We start from the raw sequence: 24,938 nt of genomic DNA on the forward strand, positions 1-24,938 counted from the left end.
CTACATTTCTCTCCTGGGCTATTTCACTCATATTTATAGCACAAGTCATCTTAACTTCTAGGTGAATAACTCCCAGATCAGTATCTCACACGTGGTCTTCTCTGTCATGTAACTATCCAACCATAATCGTACCTCCTCCCCTTCTCTTTATAGCCAACCCTTTCTCATAATTCCCTGTTTACTGCAAAGTATTATCATGGCCCCAATCATTTTAGCCTAGAAAAGTTAAATTGCCTTTGTCCCCCACCAGGCAGGTACAGTCTGCTTTCACAGTGTGATTTCAGGTTTCCTTTCTTTTCATCATCACTACCACCTCCCTAGATCAAGTCACTGCCTCCTTACTCTGAATTACTGTAACAATTTCCTCATTGATTCCTCTGTCCCTGTGTGATACCCTCTCTACTTCAAGTCAACCTAAGTACCCCCTCTCCTTTGCCTTCAAAATCTTCTCATTCCACCCTCTTCTATTTAAATAGGTATAAGTCTCTCCAAACTTAGAAAAAAAAAATTGTGACTCTGGACAGTCTCTACTTTATCACCTCAGATTCACCCTTAACCTGTCATACTAGCCCACTCCACTCCTCTAAACCTTTCATTTAGCCCCAGTAACTTCTAAATGACAAATCCAGTGGATACTTCACAGTTTTTATGTCACCAGATTCTTGCCTACATTTGGTTGTTGATGATTGACTCTTAAAACTCTGTTGGTTCTCTATACCCTCTCTAACTGTTCCTATATCATCTCTTCTGAGAACTCCTTTTCATCTTGGCCACCTTAAATATTGGTGTTTCTTAGGGTTCCATTCTCAGCCCTTTGTTCTCCTCTGCATGTTCATCATCTACTTTGGCTATTTTAATTGCCACTTATAAGCTTAGGACTTTAAAATCCCTTTATCTCAACCTTATACTTGTGTATATTAGAGCCTGATGGATCTTCCCCTTCTAGGCAAGGAGTGATACACCAGCCACGGGCTCAGATGTTTTAGGCCCCCTCATCTCAGTTGATTTCCACAGCAATTCTGACTTTAGCATTCCTACACATGTGCACTTTGAGGCCCAGAGAGGTTAATAATTTATGCAATGTCACACAGCAGAAGGGCCAGAGGTAATTTTTGAACCAGGCTCCTGGCTTTAGAGCTGGCTTTTGCAGGCTTCTTTCTTATGAGCATCCAGTTAATGGTTGCCTAGCAGTGTTGACATTGAATTGAATCCTCACACACCAGAGAGGGAGATGAAATCATTAAGTTTTTGGATGGGGAAAATGATTTCCAGGAATCGGAGCAACTTTCCCACAATCACAGCCCCTATGTGGGCAGAACTGGGATCAGAGCCAGGACCCCAGATTCACGGTATGTGGGGCTCTTTCTAGACACATGATGGTACACAATTAGAACATTCTTTTCTTTTTTGATGGTGGGGGGCTGGGGGGGATTGGCATTGCAGGGGGAAAAAAAGAAAGGCTTTCCTCAAATAAAACCTTTCTCCAAAGTCCAAAATCTAGGCTATAATTAGATGAATAAATGTTTAGGAATAACAATAAAGGAAGTAAAAATTTTTTTAAAATGTACTACCTGAATGCTCTACCTATGGCACCCCAAACCTGAAAGTATCTTCTCTCCCCTAAACCTGTTCTTAGTGTACTGTTATCTCAAGTGGTGGCTCACTCAGTTTCTCAAGTCGGAAATGCAGAGGTCATCCTTCATTTCCCTCTTTCCTCATTTTCCCTCTCCCTTTCCCCTTATCCAACTCATCTGCATCCTACAGTATTAACAACTAAACCAGAACTGTATAATTTCCTAACCAATCTTTGTTCCTTTTGCATGTGTACTTTATAAGTTGTGCTATGTCCATGAATTTCTCACTCTTGGAGTCTGAGTATCCTGTTTGTATCATTGCCCAACTAACAGATAAAATGACCATTATATTTGATTTTTCATAATAGAAAACACAAATATCATAATACCTAGAAAGGAGATATAGTGGCTACCAAATTGACCAGTATACAGGACGTCTTTGGATAAAGATATATTAAAACATAACAAAATCTTTTCTAACCATTTATTTAACAGGAACATTTAGCAGTCAGTCTTACATCCTCTTAAGTTTTACCTTTCACTTGGCCTTGCTCTACAAAACATGCTTACTTCCTCCTCTCATTCAAGAAACATTTACTATCTACCCACTGAATCTTATATCCTAGATGCTGTTTGGTGAATAAATGTACTGCTTTTACCCAAAGCTCAAGTGAACTTTATTCTGGATATCAAATTTATCAACTCTTTTGAACATCTCCAGTTGTCAGTCTATACTACAGAAACTTCAGTAATTTTTAGTATTTCAAAGTGAAGCTTTACCTTGTTATATTAGCTGAGGATTCTGCATTTACCAATAACTGGCAGCATGGCTTCAGAGCAGCAATTTAAAAATTAAAAAATTGTTTTATCTTTAGAGAATTCCTAATGGATGTATTTGGTTCTCTTCTTAATTTGTTTTTCTTCTGTGTGTAGAGCTGCCTTTCTTAAGGTTTATGCAGAAAGATAGACATATCCTCAAATTGAAGCTCTTTTCCTTCCATATGAGCCTAGACTGATAATGAAATTAGGGAATCAAGAGGAAGAGAGTTAAGGACAATCTAGAAGAGCAGAACTCACTGGAGATAGAAATGACTAAAGTGGACACACAAGCTCTAAGAGCAGCCAGGGAGAAAATCAAACTTAAGTTAAATGATCCATCAGCTACCTTTCTTAATGAGAAATAAGACAGACACACACAGCATATTAACAACCTAGAATAAACCTAGCTTTGTCAAGTAGTAATGTATCAAGAAACAACACCAATTTTGTAGACTTGAAAGAGAAATTAAAATCAGCCTCAAAAGGCTGCATGCTAGATGTATAAATACCAGCCTATTCAGAGGCATTTGATATGTGAATTTTACATGTTATATCTTTTAAACAATTCCCATGGGTTTTTTAATGGGTTAAAATTTTCTGCAATTCTGTTTTTTATTAACAGCTTTATTGAGATAGAATTCACACATCATACAATTCACCCATTCACTGTATACTCTTCAGTGGCTTTTAGTATATTCACCAAGTTGTGCATCCATCACCACAGTCAATGTCAGATCATTTTTCATTACCCTGAAAAGAAATCCCTGGAGACCTTCATCATCAGTCTCCAATCTTACCAGCCCTAGGAAACCGCTAGTCTGTCTCTCTAGTTTTGCCTATTCTAGACATTTCATGTAAATGCAATCAAACAATACATGATATTCTGTGACTGGCTTGTTTGACTTAGCATAATGTTTTCAAGGTTCATCCAGTTGATAGCATGTACCAGTACTTCATTTCTTTTTGTCTTTGAATAAATTCCATTGTATGGATATACCACATTTTATTCATTCATCGTGTGAATGAACATGATATGTGTGTTGTTTCTACTTTGGGGGCTATTACGAATACTACTACTATGAACATTCATATACAGGTTTTTGTGGAGATATGTTTCATTTCTCTGAGATATACCTAGGAGTGGAATGTACTTCAGAATGGAGTTCTATGTCTGACCCTTTGGGGAACTATCAGACTGTTTTCCAGAGCAGCTGTACCATTTTACTTTCCCACCAGCTGTGTATGAGTGTTCCAGTTTTCCCACATCCTTACCAGCATTTGTCTTTTTTATTGTAGCCATCCTAATGAATATGAAATGTTATCTCATTGTGTTTTGCAGTTTCCTAAGGACTAATGATTTTGAGCTTCTTTTCATGTGCTTATTGGCCATTGTGTGTGTATCTTCAATAATTGTTCATTTAGATCCTTTGCCACATTTAAAATTGAGTTATTTGCTTTTGTATTATTGAGGTACAAGAATTCTTTATATAATCTACATACAAGTCCCTCAACAGATATATGATATGCAATTTTTCTCTCATGCTGAGTCATCTTTTCACTTTCTTTTTCACTTTCTTGATGGTGTCATTTGAAGCACAAATGGTTTTCATTTTGATGATGTCAAATTTAGTTTTCCTTTTGTTGCTTGTGTTTTTGCTTTTTCTCATGAAGGAGTAACATCTATTTTAAAAAGCTTTATTGAGGTTTAATTGACACAAAGTGCACATCTTTAAAGTGTGTGCGTTGATAAGTTTTGACATGTACCACCTATACAAATACCACTACAATCAAGATAAAGAGCATGTACAGAACTCGCAGAAGTTTCTTTTTAATCCTTGGTAGTCTACCCTTCCAGTCCTTCCACCCCTTTCACCTTTCCCTGATCCCACAGGCAACCACCAGTTTTCCTTTTGTCTCTGTAGATTAGATTGCATTTTCTACTACTTTATATCAATGACATCATGGATTATATGCTCTTTATGTCTGGGCTTTCACTCAGCATTATAATATTGAGATTCATCCATACTGTTACATGTATCATTGCTGCTATGGCTGAGGAGTATTCCAATGTACAGATATAATTTGCTTATTATATCCATTTACATGTTGCTGGACATTGGGTTTTTATCAGATCTGGTTATTACGAATAATCTGCTATGATCACTCTTGTAAAAGTCATTGTGTAGACAGGAGCTTTTATTTGTCTTGGGCAAATAAAGGAATGGAATATCTGGTCCTCGGGAAGGTGTGTGTTTAACTTTTTAAGAATGCCCAACAGTTCCAGTTGGTTCGCATTTTCAACATTGGTATGGTCAGTCTTTTTAACTTCAGTTATTTTATTTGTAGTGTAGCTCTGTGTAGCGTTAATTTCAATTCCTCTAATAACTGATGATTTTTTAATATCTTTTCATGTAATTATTTGTTTTTCATAGATCTTTCATGAAGTGTCTGTTCAAATCTTTTGCCCATATTTTCTCTGGGATATTTGTTTTCTTAATTGAAAGTTCTTTATATACAAATCCTTTACTATTATTATTTGCAAATATTTTTTTCATCTCTGGCTTATCTCTTTGTACTCTGAATGGTGTGTCTTTTAAAGGGCAAGAAGTGCTTAATTTTTAAAAAGTCCATTTATCAATTTTTCTTTTATGGATTGTGATTTTTAGTGTTATATCTAAGAAATCTTTACCTAACTCAGTCACAATGAGTTATGCCCTCCCTTAGAATTTTTTTTTAAGTCCTACATTTTACATGTAGGTCTATGATCCATTTTGAGTTAATATTTCTATATGGTACAAGATATGGATCCAAGCTTATGTTTTTGTAAACTGTTCCAGAACCATTTATTGAAAAGAATTTCTTTAAAAAAAAAAAAAAGAAGAAGAAGAAGAAGAAGAAAGAATTCTTTTTCTACTCAGTTACTTTTGAACTTTGAAGAAAATCGATTGGCCATATGTATGTCAGTGGGTATATTTCTTCACTCTCTTCTGTTCCAATGATCTGTTGTTCATCTTTGCAGCAATACCACAATGGTTTGACTGTCATTTATTTATAATGAGTAGTAAATTCAGATAGTCTAAATCCTCCAACATATTCTTTTTCTTTTTTTTTTTTTGGAAAAGATTTTATTTATTTGAGAGAGAATGGGAGAGAGAGAGCCCAAGAGGGGGGAGGGTCAGAGAGAGAAGCAGACTCCCTGCTGAGCAGGGAGCCCGATGTGGGACTCGATCCCGGGACTCCAGGATCATGACCTGAGTTGAAGGCAGTCTCTTAACCAACTGAGCCACCCAGGCACCCTCAACATTATTCTTTTTCAAAGTTATTTTGACTATTTTAGATCTTTGGTGTTTCCTATCAATTTTAGGCTATTTTCAGTTTTTGCCAAAAAAAAAAATTGTTTAAAATCCGCAGAAATTTGGATTGATACTGCAGTATCCCTCTCCCCTTTATCCATGGGGAATATGTGCCAAGACCCCTGATGGATACCTGAAACTGCTGATGGTACTGAACCATATATATTGTTTTCCCTGTACATACATAACTATGATAAAATTTAATATCTAAATTAAGCATAGTAGATTAACATTAATAACTAATAATAAAATAGAATTATAATATACTATAATAAAAGTTATATGAATGTGGCCTCTCAAAATAATTTATTGTACTGTACTCACCCTTCTTGTGATCATGTAAGATGACAAAATCCCTACATGATAAGTTGAAGTGAAGTGAATGATGCAGACATTGTGATGTAGTGTTAGGCTACACTTGAGCTTTTAATATATGTCAAAAGTAGGATCATCTCCTCCTGGACCACAGGTGACTGGGAGTAACCAAAACTACTAAAAGTGAAACCATGGATAAGGGGCAACTTCTGTACATTGACTCTGTAAATCAGTGTGGGGATAGTTAACATCCTAACAATATTGAGTCTTTGAACCCATGAACTCTGTGTCTGTGTGTTTGTGTGTCTGTTTATTTTTTCACCACGTGTTACAACTTTCATTATACTTTTGTCAGATAGCTAAGTATTTCATTTTGTGATTTATCACTGGTACTTTTTTATTTCAATTTTTTTTAAGGAATGAAGTATTTATTTATTTTTAAAGATTTTATTTATTTATTTGACAGAGAGAGAGCACAAGCAGGCAGAGGCAGAGGGAGAAGCAGGATCCCCACTGAGCAGGGAGCCCAACTTAGGGCTCCATCCCAGGACCCCAGGATCATGACCTGAGCTGAAGGCAGCCATTTAACCAACTGAGCCACCCAGGCACCCCTCAATTTCTGATTGTTGTTTGCAAATATATAGAAATACAGTTGACTTTTGTATATTAATCTTGTGTTCTGCTACCTAGCTCAACTGATTAGTTCTACTTGTTTTTTTTCTAGATATTATAGGGTTTTCTAAATAGGTGGCCTTATAATTTATGAATAAAGACGGTTTTACTTTTTTCTAATCTGGATACCTTGATTGTTTTTCTTCTCATTTGCAATGGCTAGAACCTATAGTACAATGTTGAATGGAAGTGGTGAAAGCATACATCCTTGCCTTGTAGAAACAAGGATCTTAGAAGAACAACATTCAGTCTTTCATCATTAGTATGATGTTTGTTGTAGGTTTTCTGTAGGTGCCCTATATCATGTTGAGAAAGTTCCTTCTATTCCTAGTTTGCTGAGAGTTTAGATCCAAATTGGATTTTGTCAAATAATTTTTCTTTCTTGATTGAGATGATTGTATGGTTTTCCTGTTTTTATTAATCTACTGAATCACACTGATTTATTTTAAAATATTAAAGCAACTTTGCATTCCTGCAGTAAACCCTAGTTGGTCATAATTTTTATCTTTTTTAGGTACCCACAGTCTTCACTTTGCAAGGTGCTTTGGTCACTGAAACATGTCCATATCAGAGCCAGTCCTCTCTGTGCATGGTTCTCTGGCAAATCATGAAGCAGAGACATGGTTCCAAAATGCACAAGTTTCAGTGAACACTGTACTGTGCAAAGCAAAATCCGAAAGTACTGTTAGATTCAATTTACTAGAATTTTGTTAAAATACTTCCATCTGTGTTCATGAGGAATATTAGTCTGTAGTTTTCTTGTGATGTCTAATTTTCATGTATAATTCAGTGTCAGAGAATGAGTCGGGAAGTGTGTCTCCCTCATCTCTTTTCTGAGGAGTTTGTGTAGAATTGGTATTATTTCTTCTCTAAATATTTAGTAGAATAATAAGTGAAGCCATCTGGGCCTGAATTTTTTCAGACTTTTTTAGAAGATATAAAACTATAATTTCAATTTCTTTATCCATTTCATCTTCAGTGTGCTTTGGTAACTTGTGAGTTCCAAGAAATTTGTTCATTTCATCTAATTTGTCAATTACATTGGTACAAAGTTTCTTGTGACATTCCTTTATTATCTTTTAATACCAGTAAACTCTGTAGTTGTGTAACCTCTCTCATTCACCATAATTGTACTTTGTGTCTTCCCCCATTTTAGTTGAAGGTTTATCAGTTTTAAAATTTTCTTCAGAAAGAACCATATTTTGGTTTCATTGATTTTCTCTGTTGTTTTTGTTTTCTATTTCATTACTTTGCTCTGTGTTGTTATTCCCTTTCTTCTGCTTATTTCACATTTCATTTGCTCTTCTATTTCTAGTTTCTTAGGAAAGAAACTGAGGTCATTGTTTTGAGACTTTTCTTCTTTTCTAATAAAGTACTTAGTGCTATAAATTTGCCTCTAAAAACTATTTTAGTGACATACCACAAATGCTTGATATGTGTGTCTTCATTTTCATCAAGGTCAAAGTAGTTTGTAATTTCCTTTTTGATTCCTTCTTTTACTTACTCATAGGTTTTTAGTAGTAGTGTTTCATTTAATATCCAGTTATTTGGAGATTTTTTGCATGTTTTTATTAATTTCTTTTCTTCAGCTTTATGAGATATAACTTACATATAACATTCTGTAAATTTAAGGTGTATAGTGTGATGATAAACATCATCATGCATGTATATTGCAAAATGTTTACTCCATTAAGGTTAGTTAACATCCTTCTTCTCATGTAATTACCATTTTCTTGTTCATGTTGTTATAGTGAGAACATTAAAACTTTATTCTCATAACAACTTTCCGTATACAATATGGTATTGTTAACTGTAGTCACCATGCTGTACATTAGATCCCCTGAATTTAATTATCTTATAACTGAAAATTCCACCCCTGGCAACCACCATGCTACTCTCTAAATTCACTGTTTTTAGATTCTACATATAAGCTCAAATAGGATTTGTCTTTCTGTGTCTGCCTTATTTCATTTAGCATAATCTCCTCTGGGTTCATCCTTGTTGTTTCAAATGTCTCTTTCTTTTTTAAGGCTGAATAATATTCCAGTGGACAGACACACACACACACACACATGCATGCCACATTTTCTCTATCCATTCAACTGATGGACATTTAGATTGTATCCATATTTTGGCTATTGTAAATATTACTGCAGTGAACACAGAACTTCAAATATCTCTTTGAGATTCTGATTTTAGTTCCTTCAATATCTACTCAAAAAGTGGGATTGCTGTATCATGTGATGATTCTGCGTTTAATTTTTCTGAGGAGCCTCCATACTGCTTGCTATAGTTGCTGCCCCGATTTACACTCCCGCCAGCAGTGTTGCCTTTTCCCCTTCCTGCCTTTTTTTGAATTAGGTGAGCATTTTTTATGATTCCATTTTGTCTTTTTTGTTTATTAACTATAAATCTTAACATTTTAGTGGATGCATCTTTAAATTATCCCAGTCTGTCTTCAAACAATATCGCACCACTTCACTTCCAGTTGGAGAACCGTACAACAGCACATTTTCATTTCCCCCCTCCTGGCCTTGGTGCTGCCATTTCACGCATGTTATATCTCCTTATGTCATTCACATCACACTGTGTTTAAGTATCAGTTATCTTTAAAGAGGCTTCAATAATAAGAAAAAATATTTTTTATCTTCCCACATATTTAACATGTTCACTGCTCTTCGTTCCTTTGTGTAAATGTAGTATTCATCTGGTTTCATTTTCCATCTGCATGATGGACTCACTTCAACATTTCTTACAGTGCCATGAATAAAAATATTGACATAAATGACTATGTAATGTTATAAACTTTTCAGTGAAGAACACCATAAATTTTTAAAACAAAATAAAAGGCTGGGGCAGAAAGTTTGCAATATATCAGTAGTAGCATCACATATAATAATAATAATAATAATCACAGCAAATATTGAATGTATGCCTCGGGCACTTTACTGAACTCTTTATCATGTACTTTCTCATTTAATCCTTACAACAGCCATTTGAATTAATATACTATTTTTGCCCTTATGTTACAAATAATGATATCAGAATAACAGGTAAGGTGTTAATACCCCCTAACAATAAGAGATGTCCTAAAAATCAGTAATTTAAAATAGATACTTAAGTGCCAATTCCAAGAAGAAACACAAATAGCTGATAAATATAAATATAATACTCAGGGACGCCTGGGTGGCTCAGTCAGTTAAGTGTCTCATTCTTGGCTTCCGTTCAGGTCATAATCTCATGGTCCTGAGATCAAGCCCCACATCAGGGCTCTACACTCAGCTCAGAGTCTGCTTGGGATTCTTTCCCTCTTCCTCTCCCCCCACCACCCCTCTACCTTCTCACACACACTCTTTCTCTCTAATAAATAAATAAAATCTTTTTTAAAAAAGTTTTTTTTTAACTAATAGCTGCTCTTATAATCAGGAGAATGAGATTTTTAAGCTACCCAATTGGCAAACATAAGAAGCAATAATACTAATATTGGCAAGAGATGGAGGATATACTCATACACTACTAGAAATACAAATTGGTACCTTTTTTAGAGGACCATTTAGCTTTACCTTTGGACATTTAAAATATGCATATTCTTTGACCTGATGACTATTATTTGGAAATCTTTGTACAAATTCCCAAGGGAAAATAACATTTATATGTTTGTGAATGTGTGGTACGCTGTAATGGAGAACAGTTGAAGACTGCCTATCAAAAGCAGGGTGTTAAAACTGGTGATGGCTTAGCCATATTGTGGAGTATCCGTTGAAAAGAATGCGCATGTGGAGAAACAGGCAGTTTGATGGGCTGCTGGTGGGAGATATAATCTAGTACAACTTCTCTGAGGGGACTTTTCAAAGTAGATATCAGAAGTCCTCATTCAGACGATATCCCTTTGCCCTGTGTATGCTATATTATTGAATGTAAAGAAATAAGTTGTAGAAAAATCTGTGTAGTAGAACCCAAATGGGTTTTTTTAAGGATATATATACTTATATATTTGTATGTTCCCAGAAGAAGGTTTGGAGAGATGTATACCTAATTATTAACAATGGTTGTCCCTGGAAAGGATGAATTTCATTTTTTTAAATCTCTATTACTTGAATTTTACAATAACTTTGTAAGTTTTGAAAAAAACAGTTTTAAAAAAGATAAACTGGTTGTAACTGCCAATAACACATCAAGAGACCCAAAAGAAGCAAGATCATTTCTCCTCATGGATTTCCAACCCAAATGGATCAAGGTTCTTCCTTCCTGTGGTTAAATGGAATTTCATTTATAAAAGTGAGATGTTGGGCTATGCGTGTAGGGTTTAGTAAAACTTAACTGAAAATTTACAGACCCCAAGTTCCATAGTGCAAAACCAATATAGTGAGCAATGAGACAAGAGCCATGGTTCCTGGCATTTATAATCTTTACAAACTCGTATGAAAAATTAAAATGACATTCTTAATTGTAAAACTGCAGTTAGAGTTTCTGTTGTAGGTTGTGTTATGTGTTTGAAATTGCAGCCATAGTTCTAATAATGAAATTCATGCACTTTGAGAAGGGAAGTTAGTGGCGCACAGTCACTGAAAAGGTTGGCGAGTATAATACATTGATTACAGAAGATGTAGAAAGGCTTCCTTTATCACATGTTCTCATGTTTTAATATAATCTCCTAATAACAAAATAGAATATTCTTCATTTCTGTGAAATATCTAGTAAAATTCTTTAGCTAAAAAGGTAGGATGGTTAAATTACCTGGAAATTATGTTAGGTCTTGAGCAAAGTCACCTTAGCATTTTTAATTGTTTTTAATTGTTATAATCTGGGAGGGTTTTTTTTTTCTTTGTTAATGAATTGTTCTTAGGAACTATTTGTGTTGGAATTTTTATTGAGAAAAATAATTTGAAGTCAATCACATATTTGGTACATAATGCAAATTGAAAATTTTATACATTAGGTTCCCTTACTATATTATAAACACTAAGAAATTTTCCTTATAATAGAGCTTTTTTTCTTTCACAAATTGTCCAGACCCAAAGTAATATTTACATATGAAATACGAAAAATTTTCAAAAGAAATGTCTTTTTAGCTTTATTTAAAATAATTATTAGATGGGGCGCCTGGGTGGCTCAGGTGTTAAGCGTCTGCCTTCGGCTCAGGTCATAATCCCCAGGGTCCTGGGATTGAGCCCCACATTCAGCTCCCTGCTCAGCGGGAAGTCAGCTTCTCCCTCTCCCACCCTCCCTGCTTGTGTTCCCTCTCTCGCTGTCTCTCTGTCTGTCAAAAAATAAATTTTAAAAAAATCTTTATTAAATTAATTAATTAATTAGTTAATTAATTATTAGAGGGGCATCTGAGTGGCTCAGTCATTTAAGTGTCTGACTCTTAATTTCGGCTCAGATCATGATCTCAGGGTCGTGAGATCGAGCCCCACGTCAGGCTCCGTGGTAGGTGTGGAGCCTGCTTAAGTTTCTCTCTCTCCCTCTGCCCCTCCGCTCCCCCACTCGCCCTCTCTCAAAAATAATAATAATTATTATTATTATTAAATAAAATTGAGCAGTAGTAAAATTTAAGACCTTTAATCTATTATTTTTTTGTATAAGTAGAGGGAACTAAAGGACTGTATACATTGGGAAATGCCCATAATAGGAACCATTACATAAATCACACTACAAAAGTTACTCCTGTTTCTAGAGGAAATATTTTTGCATGGCATAGTGTTGCACTATAGAAATAAGAATGATGATAATATAAACACTTTTATTGAGCTCCAACTGGATCTAACTGGATGACAGGAATCGTTCTAATACTTCACATTCAGTATTTCTTACTTTTTTAAAGATTTTATTTATTTATTTGACAGAAAGAGACACAGCGAGAGAGGGAAACACAGCAGGGAGAGTGGGAGAGGGAGAAGCAGGCTTCCTGCAGAGCAGGGAGCCCGATGCGGGGCTCGATCCCAGGACCCTGGGATCATGATGTGAGCCGAAGGCAGACGCTTAACGACTGAGCCACCCACGCGCCCCCAGTATTTCATTTTTACAACAATCCTATGAGTACTCTAATTACTCGGTTTACAAATAAGGATATGAGTCTTCATTAATTTAGTCAAGATCACATAGCTACTAAATGACAGTCAGGATTTGAATCCAGGTAATCTGGCTCCAGAATCTAAGCTCATAACCACTCTGCCTATAGAGTAGCATATAAGAGGGAGGACTTCATATCTATGGAAAGTACAGTGCTTTGTCTAAGAGAAGCTCAGCAATATCCTCCCTACTCCCTGTCTGGAAGTTGAAATTGTGTTATAGATTCACTGCTTTGGGTTTTCAAGACTTGGGGATATCAGGTGGTTCCGTTTAAAATGCATATACTTGGGGTGCCTGAGTGGCTCAGTCGGTTAAGCGGCTACCTTTGACTCAGGTCATAATCCCGGGGTCCTGGGATCGAGCCCCGCGTCGGGCTCCTTGCTCAGCGGAGAGCCTGCTTCTCCCTCTCCCTCTGCCTGCCTGCCGCTCCCCTTGCTTGTGCTCTCTCTCACTATCTCTCTCTGTGTGTCAAATAAATAAATAAAATCTTTATTAAAAAAATAATAAAATAAAATGCATATACTCATCTGAGGGGCTATACACATCAGAAGGGATAATGACAGTGTCCAGGAACTCAGTAATGGAACCACAGGGTCAGTGACTGAATTAGCAATGGTGGAAGAAGGGATGCACCTGTAAACTCCAGTAAGAGGAAGGAGAGAGACAGCAACCAGGTAGCCTCAGAGAATTTTTGCCGAAGGCTCACATAGGATAGCCAACAATTTAATTTTTTTATGACACAGTACAACTATCAGTAAAATGTGGGGGGGTTTTCATGTCATTTCACTATATACTATTTATTAGCTCTTTGATTCCAGGAAATACAGCACAACTGATGCTACACAGTACTGATGCGTCCTGTTAACTAAATACCTTTCCTTTATCTTACAGCAATCAGCAGGCCTTTTTACTGGAGAATGTTCCTTGTAATAATGCAAGCTGTGAGGGGGCACATCGTATGTTTAAAGTCTACTGGGAGCTGATGGACCTAAATCAAATCAGAGATGCCATGGTTGCCACCTTCTTTGACATTTATGAAGATGTGAGTTCAGAGCTCTCCTCTGTGTGTGGAGTCTAATTGCCATCCACTTCATCTCACTTTCACGTCACCCTATTTGACCAGAAAATGTAGATGAGATAAAGAAAGCAAATGAGCTAATTAAAGAAAGCCCCTTTTAATGTTAAATGGCACAGGGAACAAATTTATTGACACTACTAGCTGATGAGTACAGTGAAATATGAAAACGCCTTTATGTCATTTTGTGCTATTTAGATTAAACCACTAGAGAATCATGCTCTGAGGCTGGCAAATGTGCATGTGCACCAATAGACAAAAGCACAACCAACAGAGGACAGACTCTTGAACCTGTACAAGGTCATAGAAGAGTAAAGGCAGCACCCCCTTTTAACTTTGTGAACTGGAAGGAGCATCTCTTGCCACAGATGGTTGTGACTCTGTCTTCAGTTGCCAGGTGACAATGAAAGGCCCTCAGGGCCCTGGTTGCCTCCATGCTAATGTGAAAAGCCAGTTTACCACTCAGAAAAATAATAAATTCTGATAAAAATGTGTTAAATCCTAGAGTTAATATATCACAGTACATCCTTGTAAAATAACTTGATTATTTTTTAAAAAATTCAATGTCCATCGGGACATTTATGTCTCCTCCTAACATAATTTTTAGTTTTGGTTTGGTTTGGTTGTAACATTTTTAGTTTGGTTTGGTTTGGTTATAACAGGCTGATTCTCAATTATATGAATTGTCCAGGTTCTTGTTTTCTTCTTTCTGCTACCAAATGTCATGTTATTTCACTTTTTATTAACAGTTGACAAGCATAAAAGTAATTAACAGAAATATCGTAAGGGGGAAAATCAAGAGAATTTATTGCAAATAATTTTTTTTAGAGAGAGGAAGGGGGGAGGGGCGCATAAAAGTAATTGGCAAAAATATTATAAGGGGGAAAAGCAACAGAATTGACTACAAATAATTTTTTTTAGCGAGAAGAAGGGGGAGGGGGCAATGGGAGAGGGAGAGAGAATCCTAAGCAAGGCTCCATGCCCAGCACAGAGCCCGACACAGGGCTTGATCTCACAACCCTGAGATCATGATCTGAGCCTAAATCAAGAGTCAGACACTTAACTGCCTGAGTCACCCAGGCACCCCTACAAAGAAGTTTTTAATTTCTGTACATAAAAAAAAACATCAAATGAAATTTCAAATTGTTTTTAAATCTGGGAAATAAATTTACTATGAAAGAGTCAAATAGTATCTTTAATATAAAAAGGGTTTATACAAACTGATATAAGTCACCAAAAACTACCACTGGAAAAACAGAACATAGTCAATTTACAGAAAAATCACATGTGGCTAATATATGAAAAAATATGGCAAAAGATCAGTATCATTAAGAATCAGTGGAATGGACTGCACTTGTGGTGAGCATAGCATAAGATATACAGTTGAGTCACTACGTTGTACCCCTCAAACTAATGTAATATTGTATGTCAAGTATAATCAAAACGATTTTAATAAATAAATAAATAAAATAATCAGTAAAGTGGAAATTTAAATGAGTATACCTTTTCCCCCAATAAAATCAGCAAGACTTCCCTCTTTTTAGGGAGAAATAATGTTAATATGCCATGGTCACCAGGACAGATAAAAAAGTGTTCTCTTCCTCTGACGGTTGAAAACACTTTAGCAGTCCATTTCATAGGCCTTTAAAAAGGAGCATGCAGGAGCTCCTGGGTGGCTCAGTCGGTTAGGCATCTGACTCTTGATTTCTGCTCAGGTCATGCATCTCAGGGTCGTGGGAATCCACGCTCAGCAGGGAATCTGCTTGAGTTTCTCCCTCTCCCTTTGCCCTTCCCCCTGCTTGCACACACTCTTTCTAAAATAAATAATAAATCTTTTATAATAAAAATACAGGCAAATATGACTGGAAGGATATATACAAAAATGTTAACAGTTATCTCCAGGGATTAAAATTACAGATTTTTTTCATTTTGTTTATTGTTTATTATTCTAAGATTTGGGGGGGGGTTAAGTTTTTATGTAAATTCCAGTTAGTTAACATACAGTGTAATATTAGTTTCAGGTATACAATATAGTAATTCAGTAATTCTTTACAACACCCAGTACTCATGACAAGTGCACTCCTTAATCCCCATCACCATTTCCCCCACCCCCCAGCTACCTCTGCTGTGGTAACCATCAGTTTGTTCTCTAGAGAGAAGAGTCTGTTTCTTGGTTTGCCTCTCTCTCTCTCTCTCTTAAGGTTTTATATTTTTTAGTAGCATTTTTATTTTAAAAATCAAGGTGAATAAGGTTTATATTTACATGATAAACATGCATATATTTTCATTAGTTTTTCAGTTGCTGGTTTGTTCTTACAACTTTTGTATATGTTTTTTCCAGGGAATCTTGGACATTGTGGTACTAAGTAAAGGATATACAAAGAATGATTTTGCCATCCATACACTAAAAAATAACTTTGAAGCAGATGCTTATTTTGTTAAAGTGATTGGTGAGTAAATATTTGTTTTATATGTTTTATTATTAATTATTAACAGTTAATTTTGTATTCTCTCTGTCAATGAAAATTTTCCTAAGACTAAGGACACACTCCTACATAGGAAATCAATTTTGTTACAACACTATCATCCTATACACAGACCCTGTTCAAATTTTTCAACTGTCCCAACAATGATTTTTTCTGTTTCGGGGTTCTATCCAGGAATTCCTAATGCATTTAATTGTCACATCTTTGCAGACTTCTTCAATCTGGAACAATTCCTTTTCAGGTCCTTATCAATTTTAAAGAATATGGGCTTTATTCTGTAGCGTAACCCTGTCTCCTCTTTTTCCACTCAGGTCATACATTCTTTGCAAAAACTCCACTGCATGGAATTGCAGAACCAATGCTGTGTACTTCTCAGTGCGTTTTATCAGGAAGCAACTGTCTTGCGACTATGTCTCACCACCATAATGTTAATCTTGATCTTCTGGTCATCTTATTGACCACCAGATCTCTCCACCTTAAGTTCACTATCTCCCTCTTTGTGATTGCCTTCTCTGAGATAGTTGTCAAAGAGTGATTCTCTATTTCCAACATTCCTTCTTCATTTATTAGTTGGCATTCTACTATAAGGAAAATCTTCTGCTTCTCTCCCATGTATTTATGTATTCATTTATCATATATATTATATATATGTATTCATATTACATGTACATAAAATCATTTAATGTTCAAAGTGTTCCCAATAGAAGCAGTAGAAGCTCCTTCAGGCTGGCTCCTATATCTTTTTGACATGTTCTCTGGGATAGAAAGATATTCCAGACTGATCTTATACCTCCCTTGCCCTAAGTCTAGAATCTGACCTCTCTCCAAGGAGCTTTTGAAGGAAATTTAAAAACCAACTTCTAAGTTCTCAGTGTGCTAATTGTTACTGAGTTCACTTCTTCTAGCTTCTCTCTATGGACAAAGCTAGGAAATACAGATACAGCTTCACATACACAACACACAAATATACCCATCTATAACTGTATGTATGTATATACGTATACATACATTTACTTACTATAAAACCGTGAATTTATGCCATTACTTCCATTTCTAATCTAACACATCATTTCAAGGGTTCTTTCTAATCATTTCTGTCTATAGGTATCTTCTCTAGCAATAAGAAACTCAGCTTCCACTTTCCTTAGTATATTTACTTCAATTTGCTCATTGTTACCTATTCCCAATCAAGCTAACCATCTCCTCCACCTGACACCCATGTTCACCACAGAGATCCTATGTAAATTTTTGTTAAGTGTATGACTAAATATTTTATTTTCTTTGAAGTGATTACATACACTGTATTTTTAAGTTTGGTTTCCACATGTTTGTTTTTAGTAAATAGAAATACAGTTGATTTTTGTGTGTTAATCTTGTATACTGCAACCTTGCTCAACTTACTTATTGATTCTAGGACGTCTTTTTAAGATTTGATAGGATTTTCTACATAGACAATTATGTTATCTGGAAAGAGACAGTTTTATTTCTTCTTTCCAGTCTATACCTTTTTTTTTTCTTGTTCTGGCTAAAATTTCTATTACTATGTTGAATAAGATTGGTGCCAGTGGACATCCTTGTCTTGTTTCTGATCTTGGGGGAAAGCATTCCATCTTTGACCATTAAGTATGATATGATTAGCTGTAGGTTTTTGTAGATGCTCTGTATTGTATTAAATAAGTTTACCCTATTTCTACTTTGCCGAGAGTTTTATCATGAATTGCTGTTGGAAGTTAACTGTGTTTTTGTTACTATTATTATAGTTGACACCAAGACAGCCATCAAGACAGTTCATTTGTTAATGAAGTGACACATGTATTTATAAATGACAGAAAATGTAATTTTCCTTTCTAACCAGCATATTCATTCTAATTTGAGTGAACTAAGAGTGACTCCCATCTTCATTACTACTGCAATCTCAGAATACTGAGATTATGAGTCTATCCATTTCTACACTTTTTATCTATATGATTGTAGGCACTCCTTTGCCATTTTGAAGGAGGTATTATTTGGCTATTTTAGAGCTAAAAAAAATTAAACTTTGCTGTATATTTGGCTTGCTATTAATGTATCTACTTTATTTTTTTTTTTTAGATTTTATTTATTTATTTGACAGAGACATAGCGAGAGAGGGAACACAAGCAGGGGGAGTGGGAGAGGGAGAAGCAGGCTTCCCGCTGAGCAGGGAGCCTGATGTGGGGTTCAATCCCAGGACATATCTACTTTAAAGTGTATTTTTTTCTCAGCAGTTTTCCTTCAACTTTAATCCTCTTTTTATCTGAAAGACAAGGAATCCTTAAAACTTTTGCTAACCCTAAATGTATGTGTAATTAGAATAACCTGGTTCAATTCATTGAATTGAAACAAGCACTGTTGAAGTAAGAGTTTGGAATTTGATCCCCTACAGAAAAATAACTAAGCCTAGTACAGCCATTGACTAACGTAAACCCTAGTTGCCAAGGGGAGAGTCAACCAAAGCATACATCTCAAAATATCTGTTCTATGCCCTAGGATCATTAGAATCAGCCTTTGAAAATGACAGCACACTCCTAGTCCCCGTTTATTTTAATAGAACACATGATATCCTCTCTTCCTAACTCCATCCATTCCAGGACAGTCTTAGACTTATTTACTGTGGTCACTTGCATAGCATCTTTCTCTCATAGTATACTGTGATATTCTAAACAACTTGAGAGTAGTGTCCGTGTCTTATTTGTCTTTGATTCCCCAGTGCTGAACACAGGGCCTGGCATATAGGAGGCATTCAGGAAATTTATGTTAAACATATGGCCAGGTACTTTTCAAGGCATGGATTGGCTATCTTACCCTAATTTAAAAGTATTCCGTCTAGTACCCAGGCAACAGTTGATGCCTCACACCCCATGTTCTGTCTCTAGGAAACATTCTACCAAAATTTGAAACTCTTAATTCAAGGACATATTCCCACCTTTAGCTGTTTTCTGATGTTAGAGCTATAGCTAGTCGGTAGTTCATTTCTTGAAAAGAGAAGATTGAGCCTTAGTGAGTGAGTTACCTGCCCTAGCTTAAGTTCTCAAGTCTACCTATCTTTAGAATTCTCTGTGACTAGAAAATAACTTACTTGGGATGCCTGGGAGGCTCAGTTAGTTAAGCATCTGCCTTTGGCTCAAGTCATGATCCTGGGGTCCTAGGATTGAGCTCCGTGTCCAGCTCAGGGAGCCTGCTTCTCCCTCTCCCTCTGCCCCTCCTTGCCTGCTCGTGCGCTCCCTCTCTCTCTCTCTCTTTGTCTTTATTTCTCTCTCTCACTCAAATAAATAAATAAAATCTTTTTTAAAAAATAACTTACTTAATTTCCCAGGCTTATAAACCAAAAATGTACAGAAAAAATACCATGCAGTAAGAGAGGGGCTCTCTCTCATGACCTTAATGGGATGCTGTGAAAATAACCTTTTGTTCCAACCTAGAATAAATGTTATTTGTTTCAAAAACTTATACTGAAACTCAGTAATTCTCTTTCAAAGTATTTTTTCTATTTAATGAGATAGTTATAGGATTTGTGTCCTTGATTTGAGTTTTGCCAGTGTACTTCAAAGAAACCATTTTCTCATGTTTAAAGCTTTCAAAAAAAAAAACAGATTTATTGCTTAGTTCATCTGAATTTGAAGTGTTTATGTGTATGGCTGTATGGATTGAAAATTAATGCTTCCTAGAGTAGATGTTACTCATTGAGTAGTAAGGAAAAATTCCAGTGAAATAGATACTAATTTGTATATGGTTAGGACAAATCAAGATCACCCTGCACTCAACAGGTTCTTTTATTCTTAAAACTGCTTTCATATTTAAAATTATTTGTTTTGTGCTCTTGAAAAAGTATGATTGAAGTTTCGTACTATACTCACGAATTTGTTTGTTAGCACGAGGGCATGTGATGCTGTTACCTCCCATGTGTGCACTTGTAGACTGTCCTAGAGCAGAGTTCATCCGTCCTGTGAAATAGAAGTAAGTCAGAGCATAAAAGATTTTCCTACAGTGATATGGGATTCAGATCCCCAGTTGTAATAACCACAACAACGACAACAATAATAATGCTAAAGAGAGAAGGCAATTTCTTGGTATGAAGCAGAAGCCGGTCTCACACTTTTTTTATATTGATCACTGGGAAATTGTCCATGTGAAAAATGCATACATATAATTTAGGATATTCATTCCTTCCTTGGTATTTGTTTATTTACATTTTTAAAAATTACAGAAAGATCAGACAATCTTAGAGATGGGAAAGGCCTCAAAAGGCATCTTGCCCAAGTGCACCCTAATGCAACATCTCAGTCAGCTTCTGCTTGAATGCCTTGCAGTAAAACTCACCTCCTCATAAAACAGCACACACTTCTTTTATGAGTCAGTTTAGTTGTTAGAATATTTATCTTGTATGAAGTCAAAACATGCATATTCAGTTCTATCCATTGATACTAATATCTGGTATATAGCAGGCCCTTGATAAATATCTGTTGAATAATAAAACAATTAGTCCTACTAAAATTATTGCAGTTTTTGTCCTTAGAGTAGACCACAAATTATAACTATAGTAACAGAATACATGAATACATAATGATCCTGCTCAGGAAAAAGTAAATTTATTTAAAGAATTAAATAATCAGACAACAGACTACATGAAAATGAAATGACATGTTTGAGGTGTTATCACCATACATTACATCATTAGTTTTTGATGTAGTGTTCCATGATTCATTGTTTGTGCATAACACCCAGTGCTCCATGCAGAACATGCCCTCTTTAATACCCATCACCAGGCTAACCCATCCCCCGACCCCTCTCCCCTCTAGAATCCTGTTTGTTTCTCAGAGTCCATAGTCTCTCATGGTTCATCTCCCCCTCTGATTTCCCCCCCTTCATTCTTCCCCTCCTGCTATCTTCTTCTTTGTTTTACATATAATGTATTATTTGTTTCAGAGGTACAGATCTGTGATTCAACAGTCTTGCACAATTCACAGCACTCACCATAGCACATACCCTCCGCATTGTCTATCACCCAGCCACCCCATCCCTCCCACCCCACCCCCCACTACTCCAGCAACTTGAGGTGTTTCTTTAAAGTAACCCAGGGAAGTAGGAAGTGGAATGTAGATGTAACAAGATTGGCCATGTTTTGTTGACAGCTGAAACTGTGTGAAGTGTGAGTGGGGTCCTTTCTATATTTCTAATTTTGTATAATTTGAAAATTTCCATGTAAAAAGTTTAAAAACCTGTGAGTCTCTTGAGAATATGTAGCCTGTGACTTCTTAGCCTAAGTCAGGATGGGGACCACTGGGTAGCACTAGCATCTAATTAACAGTATCTGGGAGAAGGTTTTCTCCACACATCTCCACATTCAGACCCAGAGATAGCCAATTGGGTGCAGGAGGTTTTAGTTTTAGGAAACAAGATAACTTTACATTGAAGATATTAACATAAATATTAATAACATACTTTATAGAAAGGTCATGGGAAATGAGATGCCAATTTGAAGCAATCACATGGGAAAAATAACCTAGTTGGGTTTTTTTTGTTTTTTTTTTTTAAGATTTTATTTATTTATTTGAGATAGATAGAATGAGAGACAGAGAGCATGAGAGGGAGGAGGGTCAGAGGGAGAAGCAGACTCCCTGCCGAGCAGGGAGCCCGATGCGGAACTCGATCCCGGGACTCCAGGATCATGACCTGAGCCGAAGGCAGTCGCTTAACCAACTGAGCCGCCCAGGCGCCCAACCTAGTTGTTTTGAAATGGCCTTCCTCTCTCTCCTTTGATTATTAGTTGTTTGCCTTAAGTCAGACAGTCACCAGTATGTAATTGTTCTTTCAAAGCCATCTACAATGTCCAGAGTGGATTTTGCTTTAAAATTATTCTGTTACTCTAATGCTCAAACCAGCCTGTGCTAAATGTCACTGTTTTTCAGTTAAGGAAACTGAGAAAATTTGTGACAGAAAACTATCCTTCTGGGGCGCCTGGGTGGCTCAGTCAGTTGAACGTCTGCTTTCAGCTCAGATCACAATCTCAGGGTCCTGGGATCAAGCCCTGCATAGGGCTCCCTGCTCAGCGGGAAGCCTGCTTCTCCCTCTCCCTCTGCCCCTCCCCACTGCTCCTGCTTGCTCTCGTGCGCACTCTCTGTGTCTCTCAAATAAATAAATAAAATCTTTAAAAAAAAAAAAAAAAACTATCCCTCTGCCTATTCCCACTGGTACCTTGTGACACTACAGATCCACAGAACACATTCCCAGCACTTCTGTGAAGATGGGGGACCCTGTGTATTACAGAATTGTGGGGTTCCCTAGCTCCCTTGAATCAGAACTGATTCCTAGCTCTGTTTTTACCTCTTATTCCTGTCAGCTGCACTGGAAGGTTCCGCATTCTAATTCAATTCTACCAGGACTTAATGCCATTTTCTAACAAATAAATGAACCTGTGTTTTTCTAGCACTTTTTAAATTGTAATAGTATGTTCACCTTTTACTTCCCAAGTAAGACGAGATATTTAGAAAGGTTTTATTTCCCTGCCTGTTTGAAGATTCTCTTGACATAATGTGGAAGTTTATTTATGGATGATTAATTTTGTTTTACCTTTTCTGCCTTCTATTTTACAAATTCTTTCTTAACAGGGCGCCTGGGTGGCTCAGTTGGTTAAGCGACTGCCTTCGGCTCAGGTCATGATCCTGGAGTCCCTGGATCGAGTCCCGCATCGGGCTCCCTGCTTGTCAGGGAGCCTGCTTTTCCCTCTGACCCTACCCCCTCTCTGTGCTCTCTCTCTCTCTCTCTCTCATTCTCTCTGGCTCAAATAAATAAATAAAATCTTTAAAAAAATAAAAAATGGGGCGCCTGGGTGGCTCAGTTGGTTAAGCAACTGCCTTCGGCTCAGGTCATGATCCTGGAGTCCCGGGATCGAGTCCCACATCGGGCTCCCTGCTCGGCGGGGAGCCTGCTTCTCCCTCTGACCCTCCCCCCCTCATGCTCTCTCTCTCATTCTCTCTCTCTCTCAATAACAAATAAATAAAAATCTTTAACAAATTCTTTCTTAACAGTTCAAACCATGTTATCAATGATTATTTAAATTTAACAAGTTTTGGGTGCCTGGGTGGCTCAGTCAGTTAAGCATCTGCCTTTGGCTCAGGTCATGATCTCAGGGTCCTGGGATCAAGCCCTGCATCCCATTGGGCTCCCTGCTCAGTAGGGAGTCTGCTTCTCCCTCTCCCTCTGCCCCTTCCCCCACTCCTGCTCTCGCATGCTCTCTCTCTCTCTCTCAAATAAATGAAATCTTAAAAAGAATAAGCATAATAAGTTTTACCAGCTTTATTGCCATTAGTTTGCCTATATGCCACCTCTTTCCCTTTTTTTTTTTCTGATTTCTATCTCTTTTGGTAGAATACTTCCTCACATGATTTTCAGAAAGGTTTACATAGGTTAATATATTTTCTGAGTACTAGCATGTCTTAAAATATTTTTCTCTTGCTCTTCCATATCAACATTAATTTTGTTTGTATAGAATTTTATAAATATTGCTCTGTTTACTTCTTACAGTTCTATACTACTGTTAGTACAGAATTTTATAAATACTGCTCTGTTAACTTCTTGCAAACAGTATGGTAATCTTTGAAATTCTCTCCTTTTCCTTCATGTTCTCTTGTTTAGGTAGGGACCATTTATATGATAGCTCACTTTGGTTTTCCTTCTTTTTTTTTTTTTTAGATTTTTTTTTTTTTAATTTATTAGAGAGAGAGGGAGAGAAACAGCATGAGAGGGGAGAGGGTCAGAGGGAGAAGCAGACTCCCCGCTGAGCCGGGAGCCCGATGTGGGACTCGATCCCAGGACTCTGGGACCATGACCTGAGCCGAAGGCAGTCGCTCAACCAACTGAGCCACCCAGACGCCCGGTTTTCCTTCTTTTAAGCTGTTGTCTATGCTTATATTTCTAAAAAGAATTAGTGTTGGTAGGTAATATGGTGGGAAAAGCACATGTGTCACATACAATTCTGCCTAGCAGACAATTGCTGCAACTCCCTTTCTCCCCTCCCCATGCAGGAGCTCCTTGGGGCTCAAAAGCTGGGAGCTGACTCAGATAACACTGCACCAGTGATGCCTCAGTGATGAACTGCATCCACTTCTATGAGAATCACTAGCAAGGGACACTGCAGGAGTCTCTGACTTACTCCTCTGGCCTCAACCTGGGGGGATCATCAGACTCTAAGTCTGAACAGAGTTGTGCTTTCCAATGGGAAGAAGATTGGGGAGTTACAGGGAGGCACGGTTTATTAAACAGTCTCACTGCTTTGCTGGCCTTTTTGTGTTATTTCACCATGTGGATTCAGAGGGTTGGTTTTTTGGCAACACTCTAAAATTGTTTAGAACACTGTCTAGAAGTACCAGCAAATCCCCCACTTTACTTAGCTAGCAGGACCCTCAGAGTGACAAATACATCTGTTCCCTATGTGATCCTTGGCTCAGTTCCAGGAGTCCTTCATCTCCTCCCTGCTTCCCTGGCCCCATCATGGTTTGACCTCCTTCTCAGCTGTTGCCCTGAGATTCAAGGTTTCTCACTGGTCTGCTAGGGA

At 36.9% G+C, this 24,938-nt stretch overlaps 1 protein-coding gene across 1 annotated transcript in view; it reads left to right on the forward strand.

Annotated features, from left to right (window-relative positions):
- ITFG1 (integrin alpha FG-GAP repeat containing 1) overlaps window positions 1–24,938 on the forward strand; it is a 340,218-nt gene that overhangs the window by 203,584 nt on the left and 111,696 nt on the right. Inside the window, exons 11-12 of the mRNA XM_064581526.1 lie at window positions 13,697–13,847; window positions 16,222–16,330. Coding sequence (XP_064437596.1) covers window positions 13,697–13,847; window positions 16,222–16,330 — 260 coding nt within the window. The remainder of the gene's footprint in view (window positions 1–13,696; window positions 13,848–16,221; window positions 16,331–24,938) is intronic.

Source organism: Mirounga angustirostris, unplaced genomic scaffold (genome assembly GCF_029215605.1).
Source record: "Mirounga angustirostris isolate CCGP_5_RB_7025 unplaced genomic scaffold, mMirAng1.0.hap1 SCAF_16, whole genome shotgun sequence".
Classification (NCBI taxonomy): domain Eukaryota; kingdom Metazoa; phylum Chordata; class Mammalia; order Carnivora; family Phocidae; genus Mirounga; species Mirounga angustirostris.